General features: G+C 44.4%; 1 protein-coding gene across 2 annotated transcripts in view; it reads right to left on the bottom strand.

Annotated features, from left to right (window-relative positions):
• Positions 1–4,975: 4,975 nt before the first annotated feature.
• Positions 4,976–20,350, bottom strand: part of LOC119401848 (TBC1 domain family member 15) — a 66,161-nt gene continuing 50,786 nt past the window's right edge. Inside the window, exons 10-16 of one of the 2 annotated variants that reach the window (XM_049418404.1) lie at positions 16,136–16,252; positions 15,269–15,369; positions 14,531–14,630; positions 12,691–12,788; positions 12,058–12,168; positions 11,111–11,400; positions 4,976–6,285 (exon numbers count right to left, since the gene is read on the bottom strand). In XM_049418404.1, coding sequence (XP_049274361.1) covers positions 6,279–6,285; positions 11,111–11,400; positions 12,058–12,168; positions 12,691–12,788; positions 14,531–14,630; positions 15,269–15,369; positions 16,136–16,252 — 824 coding nt within the window. In that variant the 3' untranslated portion in view covers positions 4,976–6,278. Of the gene's footprint in view, positions 6,286–11,032; positions 11,401–12,057; positions 12,169–12,690; positions 12,789–14,530; positions 14,631–15,268; positions 15,370–16,135; positions 16,253–20,350 lie in introns of those variants that run through there. The other variant, XM_049418405.1, reaches the window with a different exon arrangement.

Raw genomic sequence — 20,350 nt, 5'->3', positions numbered from 1 at the left:
AAATCACGAGAGGTGTGCAACTGCAGTAAACTTTGTGCCTCTGTTTTAGGGACTTTCCTGTTTCATTGTAAAATGCTTTGCAAACTAAGATTATAATGTTCTTCTGACTGTGTTGCTAAAGTATGACCCAATTTCACGTTTTCGCAAGCCAAAACGTGACGGGTGAGAAACCACACAGTTTAGTGGAACACTACCAGAAAACACATATTTGTCACATTCCATAGGGAAATCTGCATTTTCTTACTTTGTTCATTGTTTAATCACCACACGCTCGGTCTAGATAAAAAGCACACTAACCGACATTTTGTCAAAATTAGTTAACCCTTTGTGCGACAGTGGGAAACATACATACCACTTTTCCGTCTGCAGGAAAAATTTCCTCCCACATCACCCGTTGCAATTAGCGCAACGCTAAGTCACTCATATCTTACCCAAGTCTGCGTAATCCCGAGGAAAATTCTTTTACCACGCTTTCAAAGGGTGTAAGTAGTGTTAAAAAGGCGCTGAATTTCGACAAATTTTTGATGATAGGTTCTGAATTTTCCTCTTCTTCAGGTAGAAAGAACCTACCAATTTAAATGCCGGATAAGTTCCTCCTCTTCTGGTTTTTCAGATAGGCCATTTTAGCTTCCAATCATCACGTGTTTTTGTTAGTTTGCGCAATAACCTTGACCGATAATTGCCGCGCTCATCCTTCAGCGCAATTGAGGATTTTGGTGCGTGGAAACATTTTCCTTTATATGTTGAAAAGTAGGCGCATATTCAGGGACAACAGCTGTACTCGGCAATTTCGACAGCCAAAGCAAGGACAGGCAAATGGACAAAAAAAAAAGATGGTCGGTGCATGCGGTGAAGTAAGCTTTACAGAAACAGACCACGACGCTACGAAGGCTCACAAGAGGCGCAAGTGCAGGTGGTGTTCTACTGCGGGAAATGAGGTGCGCATAACTTTCCTTAGCACAACTTGAGAAGTGATACCCTGTGCCACTAGCTTCGACCGTTTCCATCCCAAATACCCGTTCATGAAATCGCTAGATGGTGCCTTCATGAAACAGTGGGACAATGCGAAAAGTGGGACGTATATGTCCCACTTTTCTTCAGTAAACTACTGGCTTGATTTTGATGAAATTTGTTTTATGCTATCTCTCTGTAATTTATATCAATATACCAAAGCCGGTTTTTACATCATCGTGTCAAAAATAAAGGCAAAACTACAAAGGGTTAAAACGCAATGAAAGAAAAAAATCACAGCATATCCACGGGGTGAATGATGATGAGTGGGGCGAAGCTACGGAGGGAATCATCTGTAAACCGTGAAACTCTTCCGTGAAATGCGCCCAGTACATAATATAAAGAGTGTGAAACATCGTGTATATATTAAACATCAAACTTTTATTGTACTGTTGGTTTACGTGGTCCCTTCATTATCACTTGCGATCGGTGAAATGCAAGGAAGAAGTCCGCTCCCGAGCGAAAGAGCGCCAAGAGCGACCGCATTCCCCGCTCGCCCTGTGCGAATTAAACGCAAGGCTAGAGGGAAGACAGGACGCGCGTTCCACGACGCGAGCGAAAGCCAACGGAACGCGATCGTGCAAGTGCTCCGGCTTCGCATCGCCTCATGGTTCCATTTAGCGTCCCAAAACCAAATATATTGCTCAAGGTGTGCCTTGCGTTTTTCGTAGAAATAATTTCTTTATCATGTACATTAAGACGAAAAGTTGAAAGCTCACTAGAGTGTATCGCCCGCAAAGTATGTCTTTTAGTGTGATTTAACTCTCGTACGGCAGGGTCCTAGCGCCGTTGCCGGTCCACCTCGCCCGTTGACGATCGGGCGAGGTGGCTACATACAACTACTACTATTACACTTTAAGAAAAACATCTGGCGTTCTTTCGTTCTGCTTTTACAAAACATCTGGCGTCTTTCGTTGGTTTATTTCATCAATCAACGGCGTTTTGAACAAAATTTTTATTGTTTAATCACGCACAGGAGAAATCTCACCAGGCACTACCTTGGAGGTAAACAATGGCTGCTAATGGGAATGAGAGACAGAAGAAGTCGGCTTTTAGCTAACACTTACACTTCCACTTCTACTAACGTTTCCTACTGGAACATATTGGCTGCTAATGGGGAATGAGAGACAGAAGAATTCGGCTTTTAGTTAACGCGCACGCTGCGAATTTTTTATTGTTCAACAACGCACAGGAGAAATCTCCCACCGGCACCACCTTGGAGGTCAAAGCGTAAGACTTGTTACGGACTACTACGATGACGACGATTACGAGGGACGAACGGGTGCCGCCTTAAGGAGCTTCGCCCCTAAAAAGCGATAAGATTACATTACGCACAGTTAAGTTTCTCCCGAAACCTTTGACCAAGCACGTTCATTCATAGTTAACCATGAATGACAGTGTAAAATGAATGAATTACTTCATCCAAACAAGCTTTTATGAACAATAATGTCCCATGTCTGATAAGCTGCCAAGCAAATGAACGTGTGGAAAGTACGTCATACAAGTTTCGCGCACTCCGCAAGGCATGTCGGCACGAGAACTACTGTCATGCTTACATCACATGCAACAATCACTAAATGGCGTATAGAAATTATCTGCTAGAAATCGTACTGCTACGTCCGCTAGTATCGTGATGCACTAGTGTGCTTTCCTCTTCACTCTTAGCCGATCAAGAGTGTTTAACATGCAATACTGGAAATTAATTGGCACACAATTTACACAACTCTCAGTAGTACCACTTGTCACTTATGACCCAAGTGTCCACAATTACGATGTCACGGATTCGAGCCCGCTTCAAGCAACAACATATAGTGACAAATTGAAGTGAATGTTGAATATGCTTACTGTTTATTTCCATATACGTACACCGTAAAATACATTCTTGCATAGCTCTTTGATCTGGAGACAAAATGCAATTCATTCTGAGAACGAGCCACCGCACCTTTTGCAGACCTTGTGGAATCGTCACATACAGCACAAACAGGGGGCCAGACACACAAGCATCAGCAACGTCCCGTGTACTAGACAAACGCCACAAACAGCAAAAGACAATACGCTTCATTAACTGCCCTATCAAAAATTCTCACATGACACATATGCCTCGTATCCAATAATCTACTATGAACACATATGAATCATATGTGTTCTTGTATGATCATACGAGATTATTGGATATGTGTCATACATGTCATATGAGATTTTTCGACAGGGTGGTAATCGACAGAGTAGGACACAAAACAAAAATGCGATCTTATTATGTGGGACAGATTACAATACCCAAATATCAAATCGTTGAGTGGACTCGTCTTGACTGAAGGCTTTTGATAAGCCACAAGATATTCTAAAATGGAAAACCGGGAGTCAACGCCTCCAGCACCAGTCCTGCTTTTGGGGACTAATTCTTTCGACTGATATTGCATCATTTTCAATCGCATTATAACAGAATACTGCGTATTCCTTATGCTAATTATACAACTATGTTGGGCTTTATTTTCTGTCATTTAAACTGCGCAGACAAATTATATCTTCCTTACTTCTGCAGAGGACCAAGTGAATCCAATTTTGAATTATTAACAGCACAATTCAATTTGAACAACACACTCATAGTAAGTTATGCTTTAATATTTAGATACCTCTGTTTAACCATCAGTATCTTACCAACAAAACATCTATTTTCAACTTTACATTCTAAGCAAGTTTTGTTTATTGACCTATAGCATTCACGTCGATTTACAGATTTCACCACTGCCACATCCCTACACGAAATGAAAGTGCTGCCTACGTGTCATCAACAGCACAAGATTCAAGGTACGACGCTAGATCGGTACACACAAACTAATATACAATGTTTAGGAAATCGCAATTCCAAAAAGAGCTGATAGACAAGTTGATAGACATAACAATACTGAACAAACAGAATGCCACGCACATATTTAGCATATACAAATGTTTTGAATACACATGCGTTAGTGTGCTGATATACTAATAAAGAGGTTATTTCTCCTGTGAAGAAATAATTTGCAGTTAATCTGTCATAACTCCACTCTAGCTGTGGTACAGTTACATATTATAAATGGGCTAATAGGCTCGCAGATTGCATAAGGCAGTAAAACTGAATTATTTAACAGCAAGAGCAATATCATTAATTTCCGTACAAAAATGTAAAAAAGAAAACGATTTCTCAAGGGGACAGTGGAACATTTGTGGAAGATTCTCATTAAAGGGAAGCTACAAAGCATTTCTTGAACACTTCTGTTAATGTGCACTGATAACATTGATAATCTTGCTGTGTTTATTTTCCAGCCAATGCCATATAAGGGCCAATATAGTTATCTTATCAGAACTCGGCCATGTAACTGAGTAAAATGCTTTTTGGATTGTGACACTAGAATTCTCTTTGATATCTTACTGCTGCTTTTTCAATGCACTATTCTCTTGATTATTGTACATTGTACAAGACAGTACATCAAAATGTTTCATAATTCCGCGATAAATTAAAATGAAAGCTAAAAAATACGGGTAAGTGGGCAGATGCAGTAGAATTCACAAAAGCTCGCGCCTTGAATGTGAGCCACAGATTAAACAGTTAAACCAAGCAGAGATTAAAATACAGTGAAATAATGCTGGCTGACAAAAATATTGTGGCTACTTTACTGCAAAACAAAAGGTTACATGACAACGTACAACAGCATAACATACGAAAGTTATAACTGTAATGTAATCCTACAAAGCAAGAATCTCATAACCAAGGTTAATAACCAAGTGAATATTAGCAGCCTATGAAGGTATGTATTACTCTGACAAGGTCTTCAACATGTAAGGCTAACTAGACAGTGTGTGTGTGTGTGTGTGTGTGTGTGTGTGTGTGTGTGTGTGTGTGTGTGTGTGTGTGTGTGTGTGTGTGTGTGTGTGTGTGTGTGTGTGTGTGTGTGTGTGTGTGTGTGTGTGTGTGTGTGTGTGTGTGTGTGTATATATATATATATATATATGTTCACATAACCACACTAAAAAACGAATGTAGTCATCTCATGTGGCACAGACAGTCATATAAGACAGAGGCCCACAGTAGCACTCACAAAATATATTTTTTCTATGAAATAACTTACAGAGAGGAATAACGTACAAAATGAATACAAAGTATAACTTCATTGATACAGAATGTATACAGCTCAACAATGCTGCAAAGAGATAGAGGAATGCAATACACAGATAGCGCAAAGAATCTGCTGTTTGCATGTATATTCATGGACAATATGAAAGGGAACACGAAGTGTGCAATCAAGCAGCTATCACTTGTGACGTGCAGATAAAGATCTAATGTATTGATTTGCAAGAAGCACCTTTTCGCTTCATCACTTAGTGCTACAAATGCTGTTGCGCCTGGGAACTGTGTTTAGTCACTCTGGCATCTTGAAAGAAATTTCGGCATTCAATTTCAAATTGCTCATGGCTGTACATACATGTACGTGTATATGTATATATATATATATATAAACCAGAAAAAAAGCTGGTAACACGCTATTCAAAAATACACACGAACCTGTACACTAGCATTTTCACACACCACTGTGCAATAGAAACCGTGCTGCCAAAAAGCATTGCCTGCAGAAAGCAGAATCTCATAAGCTAACGCTGAGCTGGTGAATGTGGAAATGTGAAGCTTTATCTGCATAAAGAAATGTTGGCATACCAGCGCAATTAGCCTAAGTTTAAACGCGTCAATAACAAACGGTGAGAAAAACATTTAGAGTCAAGAAACAGCCGTGGTAAAGTCACAAACTGAACAGCTTTCAACAAAGGGTTGATATTGATTGGGCAAAGATACACATTAACAAATATGTTTGTTTAATAGACAACGTACCAGTATTTTCATTCACAAAAAGCAGAGCAGATGGCTTCTTTTTTTTTCTCTTTTCATAAATGTGCAAAAAGATCTTAAAATTAAAAATTACTTCTCAGTTCGCTAAAGTTTCGTTACTCAAGGTCCAAGCGTAACTGTAGAAATGGCTGGACGTGAACTAGACAAAATATAGTTAATTGAAGCCTGAAGACAAAGTACTTGGTTGCCAGAGAAGTCGAACAGTAATCATAGTATGTACTCGCAGTACTTGTCCTGGATCACAACATACATTCTTCGAGGGCGTTATCACAACAATCTATTTCCGACAGATGAAAACTCCCTGTGCTGTACAAAAATACAAGTACGTCGCTTTCACACGCTTGGCTGCGCTCCAGGCTATTTGGGTGTCTTTGACGCAAGTTCTTGGCTACGAGCTGGAAGAGAAGAATGTCATTAAAGCCAATGTTCCTAAAATGCTCAAGTACTTTTCAAACTCCTCCTTGGAGCACTGTGAGAAAACTACGTTTTTCCATCAACTCACACACTTACATGCCAGGCAAAATTTACTGTATGTGCCATTACGTGGCACATTGCTTGTCATGATTCACATTATGACACAATGAATGTCACGACTGAAACTGCTTTACTGTAACTGCTATAAATGTTATGACGTAAAGCACTACCATCGAACTTATATATATCTCAAACCCAAGTACAGTGACTTTTTGTCTATAAAGAACTGCTGCAGCATTGCTGTGGAAACACCATGCAAAAGAATATCACTACAGTCAAACCCGCATATATCAAACCAACATATAACGAATCATTGTGTATATCGAACAGTTCTAAAATCCCCCTCAATATATTTATGGTATATAAAATATTTGGTATACTCATTTACCTATAGAGAACTCTTTTGTGTTCTCCATCAGATTCAATACACCTGGGCCCGATTGTACACTAATGCGTATGTCAACAACGCTTACCGTTACTTTCGATATATTGAGTGCTGCACTGCACTCTGCTTCTCCGAATGTACCACCGTCATCTTTCACGTCATTGGAAACCATTGCTCAGGCAAAAACAGCAATGTTTTCGCAGTTGCAACCAAAGAACACTGAAGGGATTTATTCTTTATTCTTTATTCTTACATATCGCCGCTTTGCCTCGAGGCGTTACAGCAGGGGGGTTACAGAGCTGAAAAAAATACATTTAAATGTCAAAGGGACTACACTAGGAGAGAAATTTGAGTGAGTTCGTAATGATCCATAACTGACAGGTTACAGCACCAAACAGACAAGTATATAGGAAAGAAGAGGATCGTAATGCGAGCACTGATTAACAATTAAAACTTTATTTGAACACACATGATTATACACTCAAACCTCATTATAACAGGCATCTGCCACGAAAATAACTTCGTTATATACGAAAATTTGTTACAAACATTTATTTGTAACTCTATCTATGACAAGACTATTCTTCATTTACTTCGTTATAACCGATAATTCGTTATATCCATGTTCGTTATATCGAGGTTCGAGCGTATCCAACAGCCAACCTAGCCAGTACAAGGCAACCGTGCATGGGCAGCAGAAGGCATCCGGGCAATAAACAAGACAATTGACGTGTTTCTCAGAGATAGTATCACTATCCTCTTCTTTCCTCTGTTCTCATCTGTTTGGCCTGTCAATTATGCCTTGGAGAAAAAAAAATTAACGAGGTGCGCATCTGAAAATACTGTTAAGCGCGAAATATTTCCTTCAAATATTAAGCACATTGAAAAAAATGCCAGCCTGGATTGCTCGAATTTCCTGGGAATGAAAGAGGTAGCCAGTCAAAAGTTTGTCTTTCCTACTTTTCTACCTCCTGTGCCTCTGGTCACTCGCATTCAAAATCAGCTATGATTTCTAGAAAATTATGAACAAAAAGTGATTAAAAAAGTCTTTACTATCTTGAAGTGCATTTTGAAAGACATGCGCTTCTGTGAAAGCCTATTTGTGTAACCCCCAGTTTCTATGTACGCTGTCAGGATGACCGAGTGGTCTCTTCTATATACCCTTCAGTGGCGGTATGTACAATTGTACACATCAACTTTGGAGGCGCGTCATGCACCGCGCGTTTCATCAAATGGCTTGAAACGCAGTGTGGACATTCGTGCGGGCTTCCTGAGAGGACAACTAGGTTTGATTTAATTTCATTGTGCTGCGCATTGGTGCAGAGGATCACTTTGCTGGAAATACTAGTTACCATGTTCGATGATCGGTGCCGCGTTCCAGAGCCAACGTCAAGAGTATTTTTTTTCCTTGCTTGAAACGAATACAACCAACAAACAAATGGTGCATGCATTTTGGGCCTAATGTACAATTCTTTTTATGCAAGGATTGAAGCTGACCGATTGCATAATAATTAACAATATTTATTTACATGCTAATTAACATTAATTACTGAAGCTCACACTGAACAACACATTCCTTCATTTTCCTGGAATGTAATACTGAGTGCCTTGGAATCATGCCATGCGAATTTGACGCATTTGCAGACAGTGCATCATAATTTGCACCTCAAGGGGATATTGTTCTTAATTTACTTAAGACACATTATATCACTAAGTTCGCCGGGCAAGCACCCCCACCAATTTCACCGCTAATATCAAATTTCCGCATCGTTCCGGGAAAGCATCCCCATCCCTACTATCGCACTCTGCACCCGGATCAAGCACCGTGTCCAGGCCCTATCTTGAAGCGCCCGCACCTGAAATTTGTGATCGAAATTTCATTTTTCTTTCTTTCCCGCATAATGATAACACCCAGAACAGGGCGCACGACTCCCATGACAATTTTCAGGTTCCCACGAGCAAAAGCATGGCCTTCGAGATCTGCATTTACAATTCGATGATGGTGCCTGTGACGCACTAAACTAGTTAGCAAATCTAAAGCCTCCGAGATCCATGTCTGTTGCCCAAAGCTGTTGCATTAGTGTAGCCTCATCATCGGAGCTTCCATGTCATGGTTCCCACGGTTTGAACGCATCGCCCTTGTGTTTCTTGTGTTTGTGAATCACTGTAACGTGCTGTGCCATGAACGAGAGCCGGAAGACTTCCGAGTCCATGCGCACTCTGTTATTTTTCGGGCAAGAAGACTTTGTCATCACCATCTCAAATTCTGGTGCCGTTCCAGGAAAGCCCTCCCCTCTATCCACTTTTGGCGGTAATTTCTAGTTGTTGCAGGAGGGGGGGGTGCGCTTGCTCGGAATTTTATGGTACTACCAACTACAGTAAAACCCCGTTAATTCGGACTTCACGGGACCAGAGAGAATGTCCGAATTAACCGAGGGTTCGAATTATCGCGAGTACGATCAAAACACTAGAAAAATGTTTCCGCCACCAGCAGACTTTTATTTCTTAAAGAAGTCGGTGATCGCGGTTTGCTTCGCGGAGGCAACGTGCAAGGAAATCACAATTTTGCTAAGTTCCTGAAGGTCCGCGCACACTGTGCCGCAAAGCGGCGGTCTAGCTGACGCAGCCAGATCATCCAAGCCTTTCTATTAAAGCGGTAGTCGACAGGCAGCTGCTTAATGTTCTTCAAACATCTTGGCTTCGCAGCCTTTCCTATCACCAGCAGCGGCAACTACTCTGTGCCGGTCATGCTCGTAGCCAGAAGAACCGTCACCCACTCTTTTCTCCGTTTCCCGCCGACGCACGGGTCCCCCTTAAACACGATCGTCTTGTCAGGCGCTGTCTCATCAGTGTTGAAAATGTTGCACGGCTCGTACGTAGAAAGGAGTGCGGAAAGTCCGGAACGCCAGGCCTGCACAACGCTTCACCGCGCACGTTGCGGAACACCAGGGGTGCTATCGCGGAACGATGCCTTATGCCATATTCTATGCTATTCTTATCATCCACCACTCATGGCTGGCTGATCGCGTTGATACAGTGGCTAGTACGGTCCGATATTCTAGGGACCGTAACTGTAGCGTTGATAACGCGGACGGACCGTCGCCATGTTGCCTGTTGCTGATGACGGTAGCGATGCACTGCCTTTCATTGTGTATGTGCCTCCGAGATGCAAAGCTCGTTTTGAATCTCGGAGGCCATAATCCGATCTCGTTACCTCGTTTTAAATCTCGGAGGCCATGATCCGATCTCGAAATTGTTCAGATGCGCCGTCATTTCGGCTGCGAATCCGAATTATATCCGAACCGCGGCCGTGGCGGTATCCGCTGCTGCTTCCCCGTCTCGACCCGACCTCGGTCGGGAGTTCGAATTAACCGAAGCGCGGTCGAATCTGTCCGAATTAATGAGAGTTCTCAGCCATAGAACAATGCACATTTTGGCCGGGACCAGACGCCGCGTCCGAATTAACCGAAATTCCGAATTAACGGGGGTCGAATTAAGGAGATTTTACTGTACAAGTCATTGCCAGTTGCTTTGGCCATGCTCCAGTAGTTGCCACAGACAGCCAAGCAGGCTGCAGTCACTTTAGCAATACACTCAAACCTCATTATAACAAAGTTACATATTACACAAAAATAACTTCGTTATATTCCAAAATTCGTTATAAGCGTATATACCTAACGCTGTATATATTGCAAGACTATTCTTCCTTTACTTCGTTATAACCGATATTTGGTTATATCTGTGTTCGTTATATCAAGGTTTCAGTTTGAATTCCAGCAAAACTTGCAAGGTAAAAAGACTTCATAAATACCGCTGAGCAGAATGCTTGGAAACTAGACAGGAAGGGCACCTGTGCATAAGAAAATGCAGTCATACTTTCTCACATATTCAACTTAACTTAGTTGCATTATTCCTATGCTTGTAGATGTGAAACATTAAAATATAGTAATGTTCACTGTTCTTAGCTTCTTCTCTATGTGAGTTGGCGCCAAGTCGCAGAGATATCTTCCGAATGTGTTTCATTACCTGAGTTTAATCCGCCCTCTTTAGTAGTAGGTGGAATAAGAAGTTGCATCAAAAAAGAGTATGGTGATCCAAACAGGCCCAGCAACGTTTTGAGTAGTGGCCCCCTGTTTGTCAAAGGCTGCCTTGACATTCTTGGCTCATTAGTTTTGAAGAGCAAGCAGTGAAATTACTTTACCTTCAATGCTTGCTAGAAATGGAACACTGCTCGTGTGCAATGGAACCGCTGCGTTCGGCACACTTACATTCGAATGCCTTTCCCCCATCCCAGCTGGGGTGTTCTGTTAGGCCCTCCGAAAGGAGCACTTCAAATGGAGAACTGGAGGTGGCGCTCGTACCTCGCCTCCACGTCGCCGTCCGAAAGCACCTCCACCGAACTGGTGCTGCAGGTCCGCTGCCCACCATGCAGGCTCTCCGGAGACGCCGGCGCATTGATGTCAGGGTTGCCAATGGCGGCAGCATCGCTAGCGTCGACTGACGGAGCCCCGTTGGCAATGTGTATTCCCAGCGCATCCTGAACCGACTCGGGAAGCTTCGTGGAACCCTTGAGCTGTTCTACGATCGCTTCGGCCGTGGAAAGGATCAGCTCGAGGTCTATCCGGTAGCACATGTCATTGATGTGCTGAAAGTGGAAATGCAGAATAACAGAGTTCAATATTCCAAAGCCTAGTAAACTGGGCGAGTTGGTCTGAATGTATTGTAAATGCTATAATTAATAACTCGCTCACTTTAGACAGCCATCAGAAATTCAAATTTTGTCCCAAATCCGCCACTGTGAAGGGTGGGTGACTGTCGTAACCTAGATACCTTTAAAGACGTGGATGTAGTCAGATATAGCATCTAGACGTGTTGTCTATATCGTAGACATCATACTACACTATGGACGCTGTGATAAACTATTGACCTATCGAAGACATAGCAACTATAGTCCGACGCACAGGCGGCTAATGCGCTCCATCGAACACATTGTCGAGATGGCTCTTGCTCTATCCGCAAACCTTTCCCGCCAACTACACCAACCCATGATATATTGTATGGAGAAGTGGCTGAGAAAAGACACCAACGCCGTTTTGCAGACAGTCAGTTGTTCAAAGCGATGAGCAAGTAGAACTATAGACGAGACAGCATTTTGGTGAAAGTGGCAGGTCTGGCGTACCATGACTGGATGCAACCAATGCGCTACCACTCACCGAGAACGTCCGACTATAAACACGCCTTAAAAATAAAAAATTTAGGCATGAGCGAAGAGTCATAGATGAAATGAGTACACAATGCATGCCTTGAGGATCTCGTTCAGCCCATAGTTGTTCTCAATGAGCAAATCCTTCTCGTGGTCCAGGATGGCCACGCAGAGAAGCAGGTGGAAGTTCTTGCAAGGCAGATCTGTCCATAGCACCTGTACAATGACACAGAAAGACATTATGCCATGTCAATCTAGTCGTCACATAACTGTTTCCACACATGGCATCGAGCTAAGCCTAAGGTACAAATCATAGCACCAAGTTGTGCTAACAAGATGTTGCTAAAGTCGACAAAGAAGAAAGCTTCCGCAGTAACTTTACAACGAAGTTCTGCTTCACTTACACATTGTTTTAAACCTTTATTTCCTGAAATCTTTGTCAAAACGTTCCACGTGCCATCCCAATAAGTCCATATGATTCCCGTATAATTTTACAGAGTATACGTGAATTTTGTATGAATTGATTAAATTCCCATAATATTTTGTGGACGTTAGACGTTTTTTGTGCGTTTTCTCATTTACGAAGCGTCTTCTCGCGGCAAGCGTTGTGATTATGGTATGGTGAAAGAGTAATTTACTAATATGAGAAAAATCGTTTTTCTCTTCAGTGTCCCTCCCTTTAGAGCGCAACAATAAAAACCATACACTCGTTCTCGTGTGAGGTACGAGTCCTCTCACCTCCCACAGCCTCATGATCTCCTCGCACTTGAACTCGCGCTTGAAGAGAACCAGGAGCCAGCGGAAACAGAAGTACAGGTTGCCAGACTCATGCTCCTCTGGAAAAGAACATAAGAGTTGTTCTCAAGGGAACATGCAACTTGGCTCAAACGAGCTCAATTTTTTATTTTCGTGTAACATACAAGAGAATACGCACAAAAGCATACCTACATACATACAGTGCTCACGGATAGAATTGTGACATCAAAATTTCTAGTATAATGACTGGTACGAACGACTGCTCAAAATTACCATGCCATGTTGCTACTGAATTGCCCACTAAAGGTGATGTTCGCTCCGAAGCAAGTGAACAAGCCAATATTATGCCAGTGGGACATGAAAAGAAGACGATGGACACGAAAGCATGCGTATTACTTAGCCCTATATTTACGCATTTTAATCCGTGCACACGGTACATACACACGTACATACAGATACGCATACCTACATGCATACGCACGTACAGCCGTTGGCACGCTTAACATGGACGCTCTGCAGCGTGGCCTGAAACAATTTGACTGACACTAGCGCTGTGTAGCTTTGGGTTCTGTTGCTGAGATGTCGGCACCAATACGTGCCGACACACTATCCTAACATACTGAGGTACCGTATTTACTCAAATCTAGGCCGGCCCCGATTCTAAGCCGACCTCCGAAATTCGCAAGGCCAAAAAAAAAAAAAAACCTAATCATTGTACTCGAATCTAAGCCTACACCCCCCCCCCTTCCCTTTCGCACATCATTTTTTCGAAAAAAACATCGGCTTAGATTCGAATACGGTATTATCTCGGCAACAGCGCCCAGCACTTCGCGGCTGGCATTAGTCAAGCCAGTCCATGCCACGCTGCGGAGCGTTCATATGCTGATGACTGTACACACACACACACACACACACATACGTACACAATACACACACCCACATACATAAAAACCTGGCAATTTTGGAATCTGAAGTCCAAATCTAGTGAAACAAACAAAAACTAAAAGCCAAAGAGGAACAATTAATGTCCATCTGGTTGTAATACAAAGCTATAAATAGAAATACTACGCGACTGCCTTTTTTCTTTCTCAGCTGTAAAGCTTTCCTTCCGAGAAGCCAGGGGTGCTATCCTGGACAATTTCAGTATTCCACAACAAAATATTTCACTTTGGCGTCTCAAATCGATTGGAGAGGGTGCAACCACCTTGTCTGTCCAATCAGAGTTGACAAGGCGGGCACATCTGGCAATTGGCAGAATTTGAGAGTGCTCGGAATATATGCTTCTTCAGTAAATTTGTGCGACTGTCATGCAAAGTACAACCGTTCCTGTTCAAGAAATTACACAACCTTGTGGGCTCCCACTGTTATTTGCATAACCTGTTTAGGCCCTCCGACACTAGTGGGTATCAGAAAGTCTAAAAAAAATTAAATTTCTGTGTTTTATGCATCAAAACCAACATACAATTACCAGACATGCTGTAATGTGGAACTCTGAATTACTTCTGACTACCTGGGGTTCTTTAACTTTTGCTTAAATATAATATGGGTTATAAACTGGAGAAGCGGCGAAAGGCGGGCTAGTAGTTGGTAAATCTCTCAAAAGTTGAAAAAAAACCAGCGCGAAGCCAGGACAAAGACAGCGCCCGTCCTTGTGTCACCTTCCTTCGTCCTGTTTTCGCGCTGTTTGTTGAACTTTTGAATAACATGGGTGCTTTTACATTTGGACAGCTAAGCGTGGCTGCTTTGACTGGAAATCGAACCCAGGTCCTTGAGCTTAGTCCCACCTGTATCAAGCAGCAGTGTGAACTGAACACATACTTACCAAGGTACATGGCCAGCTTAGGAACAGCAACGGCAAGAATGTCAAAGAGCTGCGTCAACTGTTTCTTCATGCCGCTCTGGTCAAGGTCAAAGTTGGACATCTGCGTTTTAAAAAGTACGAAAATGCACTCGCGCTGTAAATTGGAAAGAACCTCCATGCTAATGTACGTGCCGAACAGTCCATTTTAATGGGACTATGACCACCCGAAAGTGTCACCTGATGCTGGTAGAAACGGAGAGACCATGAGTTATGGTGACCAAATCGTTGATGTTTTTTTTATTAACTTTTTTACGTAATGCAGCTTCACTAAGGCTATTGCAGGAGTGGGAACACAAAAACAAAGACAAATTAACATTCATGAACAGGTTTCCAGAAATTCTTTAAGTGATAGGGAATAGACACTTCCAGACATGTTCATGGTTTGACTAGAAACGATGGTGTTAAAATGCCACAAGTAGTTGCAATAAACGGTATGTCGCACCATCTTGCAAGAAGCCTTGGTACTGTGCAACCGAGAAATTGAAAATGTACACGTACAGTAGGACCCCACTTATACATTTCCATGTGCATAATGTTTCTGGCGTCTGGTCCCAGCAAAGAATCATGAGACACCTATGTATTGAATCTCCTTTTAAAACGTCGTTTTCTTTTTCACACATCATGCTTCTTTAGAGCCTGAACTGGACAGTGGGCACAGCTGAGGTGACCAACAGGTTTGACACATTCTTCTGCACTCACCACTCGCTTGATGAAGCCCACGAAGCACCAGAAGGCATCTTCCTCGTTGTCCATAACCATCAGGATTGGCGACAGCAGATCACTCATGCCCTGGACATAGCCTGCATGTTCGAGACGGCACGCAACATGATGCTTTACGATCCCCGATACCTGATGACATGGCTCTTATGAAATGAACAGCAAAGCGAAGACAGATCTACACAATCTCTGAATGATAACAATTTCAAAATTTAGGTAACATTTAGTTTCCACCAGTTCTTCAAGTTCATTGGTTATGGAATGGTACACCAATCAGTCTGCTCTCGAGCCTTACTTGAAGTCGAGTTGGAAAGGTGAAAAAATTAGTAAAAGCTTTTTGGATTCATTAAAGTGTTACAATTCAATCCATGCTCCAGAGAAATTTCCCAGCTCCTACATAATAAATATAGAAAAATAAGGCAGACAGCTCAAGTATTACACTGAGATTAAATGAAGACAATGTTTCATTCCTACGTCTTTTTGAAATATTGACCGCTGCCTCATAAAAATTCCGCTACAAAGTAAATGTTTAAACAGAATTAAAGTGCACAAACGAACTGAAATAATGCTGCAAAGTACTTTCACTTATTCCTACAATGTGTGCCTGCTTTACTTTGGTGATGCAAATAGGCTGTGCAAAGTGCCTAGCTATATAAAGAAGGCCTCGACTCAAGACAAGTTATATCATACCCCATTACAAAAAGTGCGTAGAAAAGGCCGAATAAAACACTGCCTTCAAAACCCATCTCATAACTCTTCTAACGCATTTCATGGCCACTCACTTGAGTAAAAAACATTGCCTTCAAAACACATTCCACAGAACTTCTAACACATTCCACGGCCACTCACCCAAATCAAAGTTGTACATGACATAGGTCATGAGGATGTCGTTGAGCATCTCGACCTTGGCATTGTTCTCACCCTGGTAGAAGACATGCGTGCGGTCGGTGCGGCTCACATCTTTCTCTGCAACGAACAAGACGAAGATGGGGCAAGGCTGAGGTGGGTTAAGCACGTTGATTTCAACCATATGCCTGCTTAACGAGTCTCAGGCACCGTATTTTCTCGCGTCTAACCTGTCCCTGCATATTGTCGCGACGTCAAGAGAGAGGTCGTAACGCCAAGATCGAGAGAACAGCAGGTCGGTCTTTTTATTACCGCGCGCAAGCGAGTTCCTCTTCTTTCTTAATTCTGGCTCCTGTAAAACGCGTATGAGCCTTTTCGCTGTCGTCTTCGTCTTTCTCATAGCACGCACGTGGCATTTGCCTCCCTCCGAAAGACGCATCGTCCCGATGCGCAGCCCAGGCGCTCTATTTAGAAAAGCGCGCACATATGCACTGAAACCCAACCAGAGTTAGCTGGACAGGTACGGTTTCATCCGCACGACATGCACGACTTCGGGTGAATGCTTCCGGCGACTGGAACCGCAATCACTGTCGGGAACGACCTCGTAGTTCACGTCGTTCAAGCGTCGGATGACTCTGTAGGGACCAAAGTATCGTCTCAGCAGTTTTTCAGAAAGTCCGCGTCGACGTATTGGGATCCAGACCCATACCTTGTCGCCGGGTGTGTAAGTAACGAATTTGTGTCGCAGGTCGTACCGTTTCGCATCTTTATGTTGCTGATGACAGATGCGTACGCGGGCAAGCTGTCTGGCTTCCTCGGCGCGCTGAGTAAATTCTTCGGCGTCGGTATCACTGTCGTCACCCTCGTGCGGCAGCATAGCGTCCAACGTTGTCGTGACCTCGCGACCATGGATTAAACTGAACGGTGTCATTCCAGTAGTTTCCTGTCGAGCGGTATTATAGGCGAAGGTCACGTAAGGCAAGATTTCGTCCCAGGTTTTATGTTCCGTGTCGATGTACATGGAGAGCATGTCTGCGAGGGTCTTATTAAGGCGCTCCGTTAGTCCGTTTGTTTGGGGATGGTACGCAGTCGTTCTCCGGTGAGCTGTACCGCTGAGCCTGAGAACCGACTCCAAAAGTTCCGCCGTGAAGGCAGTTCCTCTGTCGGTGATGACCACTCTCGGGGCGCCGTGCCGAAGGACGACGTTTTCGATGAAGAAGTGAGCCGCTTCTGCTGTTGTGCCCTTCTGCATAGCTTTAGTCTCCGCGTAGCGAGAAAGGTAATCAGTGGCGACAATGATCCATCGGTTCCCTGCAGTAGAAGTTGGGAATGGGCCCAGGAAATCCATTCCAATTTGGGCGAATGGCCGTGCTGGTACTTCTACAGAATGTAATAGGCCCGCTGGCTTACCGGGGGGCGCTTTGCGTCTTTGGCAGTCAGCACAAGTCTGAACGTGATGTTTTACAGCTGCAGGTAGTTTTGGCCAGTAGTACTTTCGTCGCAGTCGGGACAACGTTCGGGTGTAGCCTAGGTGACCGGAAGTGGCCTCGTCATGGCAAGCTTCTAAAATTTCTTTTCGCAGTGATGAAGGCACGACGAGCAAGTACGCGCTGCCGCTTGGAGAAAAGTTCTTCTTGTAGAGAACGTCGTTCCGTAAACAAAAAGATGGCAGTGCTCTGGCAAAAATTCGCGGCACGTCTTTACGTCGTCCTTCCAAGAAATCGATGAGCGGAAGCAGCTCTGGGTCGCCGCGCTGCTCTTGTGACATAGTGGCCGTGTTGACGACTCCCAAGAATGCGGCGTCCACGGATTCGTCATCAATGGCGGCAGGCTCGACGGGCGACCGCGAGAGGCAGTCGGCGTCAGTATGCCTCTTTCCGGATTTATAAGTTATGCTCATATCAAATTCTTGAAGCCGAAGGCTCCAGCGTGCCAAACGGCCAGATGGGTCTTTCAGGTTAGTGAGCCAGCAGAGCGAATGGTGATCGCTGACGACCTTGAATGAGCGCCCGTACAAATATGGACGAAATTTGATTACTGCCCACACCACAGCGAGACATTCCTTCTCGGTAGTCGAGTAGTTCTCCTCGGTGCGAGAGAGAGCTCGGCTGGCATAGGCTATCACTCTTTCAGTGCCGTCTTGCCACTGTACCAGTACGGCGCCCAGGCCTACATTGCTGGCGTCGGTGTGAAGTGCTGTTGGCGCATGCTGGTCAAAGTGCGCAAGAACTGGAGGTGTTTGGAGGCGTTGACGTAAGTCGGTAAATGCCATTTGTTCCTTTTCGCCCCAAAGAAAGGGAACATCCTCTCGTGTGAGTCGGGTCAAAGGTGCCGCAATAGACGAAAAGTCCGCGATGAATCGTCGGTAATAGGCACACAGTCCTAAGAAGCGCCTGACTGCTTTTTTGTTGTGTGGTGCAGGAAAGTTTGCAACAGCGTCTATTTTGGCTGGGTCAGGTCGAACACCCTCGTGACTTACGACGTGGCCGAGGAAGGAAAGCTCACTGAAGCCAAAATGACATTTTTCTGGTTTTAACGTCAGGCCAGCCGAACGTATAGCTTGGAGAACTGTGAATAACCGGTTTAGATGTTCTTCAAATGTAGCTGAGAAGACAATACGTCGTCTAGATATACCAAGCATGTTTGCCATTTCAGGCCTGATAGCACGGTGTCCATCAAACGCTGAAAAGTGGCTGGCGCTGAACATAACCCGAATGGAAGGACTTTAAATTCATAAAGACCGTCGGGCGTCACGAAAGCAGTTTTCTCACGATCGCGCTCATCGACCTCTATCTGCCAATAGCCGCTTCGTAGGTCCATTGATGAGAAATAGCGTGCATGCCGCAGTCTATCCAGAGAATCGTCTATGCGTGGCAGTGGGTAGACGTCTTTCTTCGTGACTTGGTTTAACTTGCGGTAATCTATACAGAAGCGCAAGCTGCCGTCTTTCTTTTTAACCAATACCACGGGAGATGCCCAAGGACTTTTTGAAGGCTGTATGACGTCATCCTGGAGCATCTTCTGCACTTGCTTTTGAATCTCCTCGCGTTCTTTCGGAGCCACACGGTAGGGATTTTGTCGGATCGGTCTCGTGTTATCTTCAACAACGATTCGGTGCTTGGTCAATGGTGTTTGCCTGACCTTTGATGTACACGAAAAACAATCTTCGAACTGGTGTATCAGTTCCAGTAGGCGCTGCCTATCAGAGGGTGACAGAGTAGAACTGACGTCGACAGACAAGGAGTCGAGGGAGGCGTGGTCGCGTCATGAGGTTGCAAAGCGAAACAATCCCTCGTTTGGTCGATGTCGTCGTAGTAGGCAATCGCGGTACCCTTCTGGATGTGACGGCGCTCGTTGCTGAAGTTGGTGAGGAGTACTTCTGCCTGCCCACCAGCTAGTGCCAGAATGCCTCTCGCGACGGAAACACCTTGCGTAAGCAATGCGTAGCTATTTGCTCCGCTATCACATCCTTGTGACACGGCCGCTCACATGATACAGACACAAGGCAGCAGGATCTCGGCGAGGGGAGCGTCACATCGTCGGCAACTTGCAAACGCTCGTGTCGGTCGTCAGTGGTGGTCGTGGTGGTGTCGACATACGGATGTGCGGAAAACGTCACCATACGGTCCGGAATGTTGATGACAGCGTCGTACTCTCGCAGAAAATCCATACCCAAAATGAGCTCTTTACAACATTCTGGTAGAAGGACAAAAGTGGCGACGAAGCTGGAATCGCCGATTACAAGCCGAGCGGTGCATTTACCCGTTGGAGTCATTAGCTGACCACCAGCACTTCTTATGTGCGGCCCTGTCCACGGCGTCTTGACCTTCCGAAGGCGGTCGGCGAGCTCTTGCCGCATAATCAAGAAGTCAGCGCCTGTGTCAACCAATGCTGTCACGTGGTGTCCGTCTATGAGAACACTGAGATCGGCCCGTACGACGTCGTCGGCATTAGTATTCGTCGTCGTCGTCATATCGTCTTCTTGCGGCGGCAGGGGGGACTTTTCGGCGTCTCGACGATTGGCAACCTTGCCCCCGGAGGTCGCAGCAGTTAGTTTCCCCGGCGCGGGCTCGGGGAACGGCCTCTGGTAACGTCAGTGTAGCTCTGGCGGTTCGGGGAAGTGTGACGCACAGGTGACGGAGATTGCCAACGACGACTTGGTGAAGGTACTGGCTGGTCGACAGCGGTCACCATCGTGGGCGCGACGGTCTTCAAAGC

Source organism: Rhipicephalus sanguineus, chromosome 8 (assembly GCF_013339695.2).
Source record: "Rhipicephalus sanguineus isolate Rsan-2018 chromosome 8, BIME_Rsan_1.4, whole genome shotgun sequence".
Classification (NCBI taxonomy): domain Eukaryota; kingdom Metazoa; phylum Arthropoda; class Arachnida; order Ixodida; family Ixodidae; genus Rhipicephalus; species Rhipicephalus sanguineus.
The sequence above is the reverse complement of the archived record's forward strand: the minus strand, read 5'-3'. Positions and strand labels throughout refer to the sequence as shown.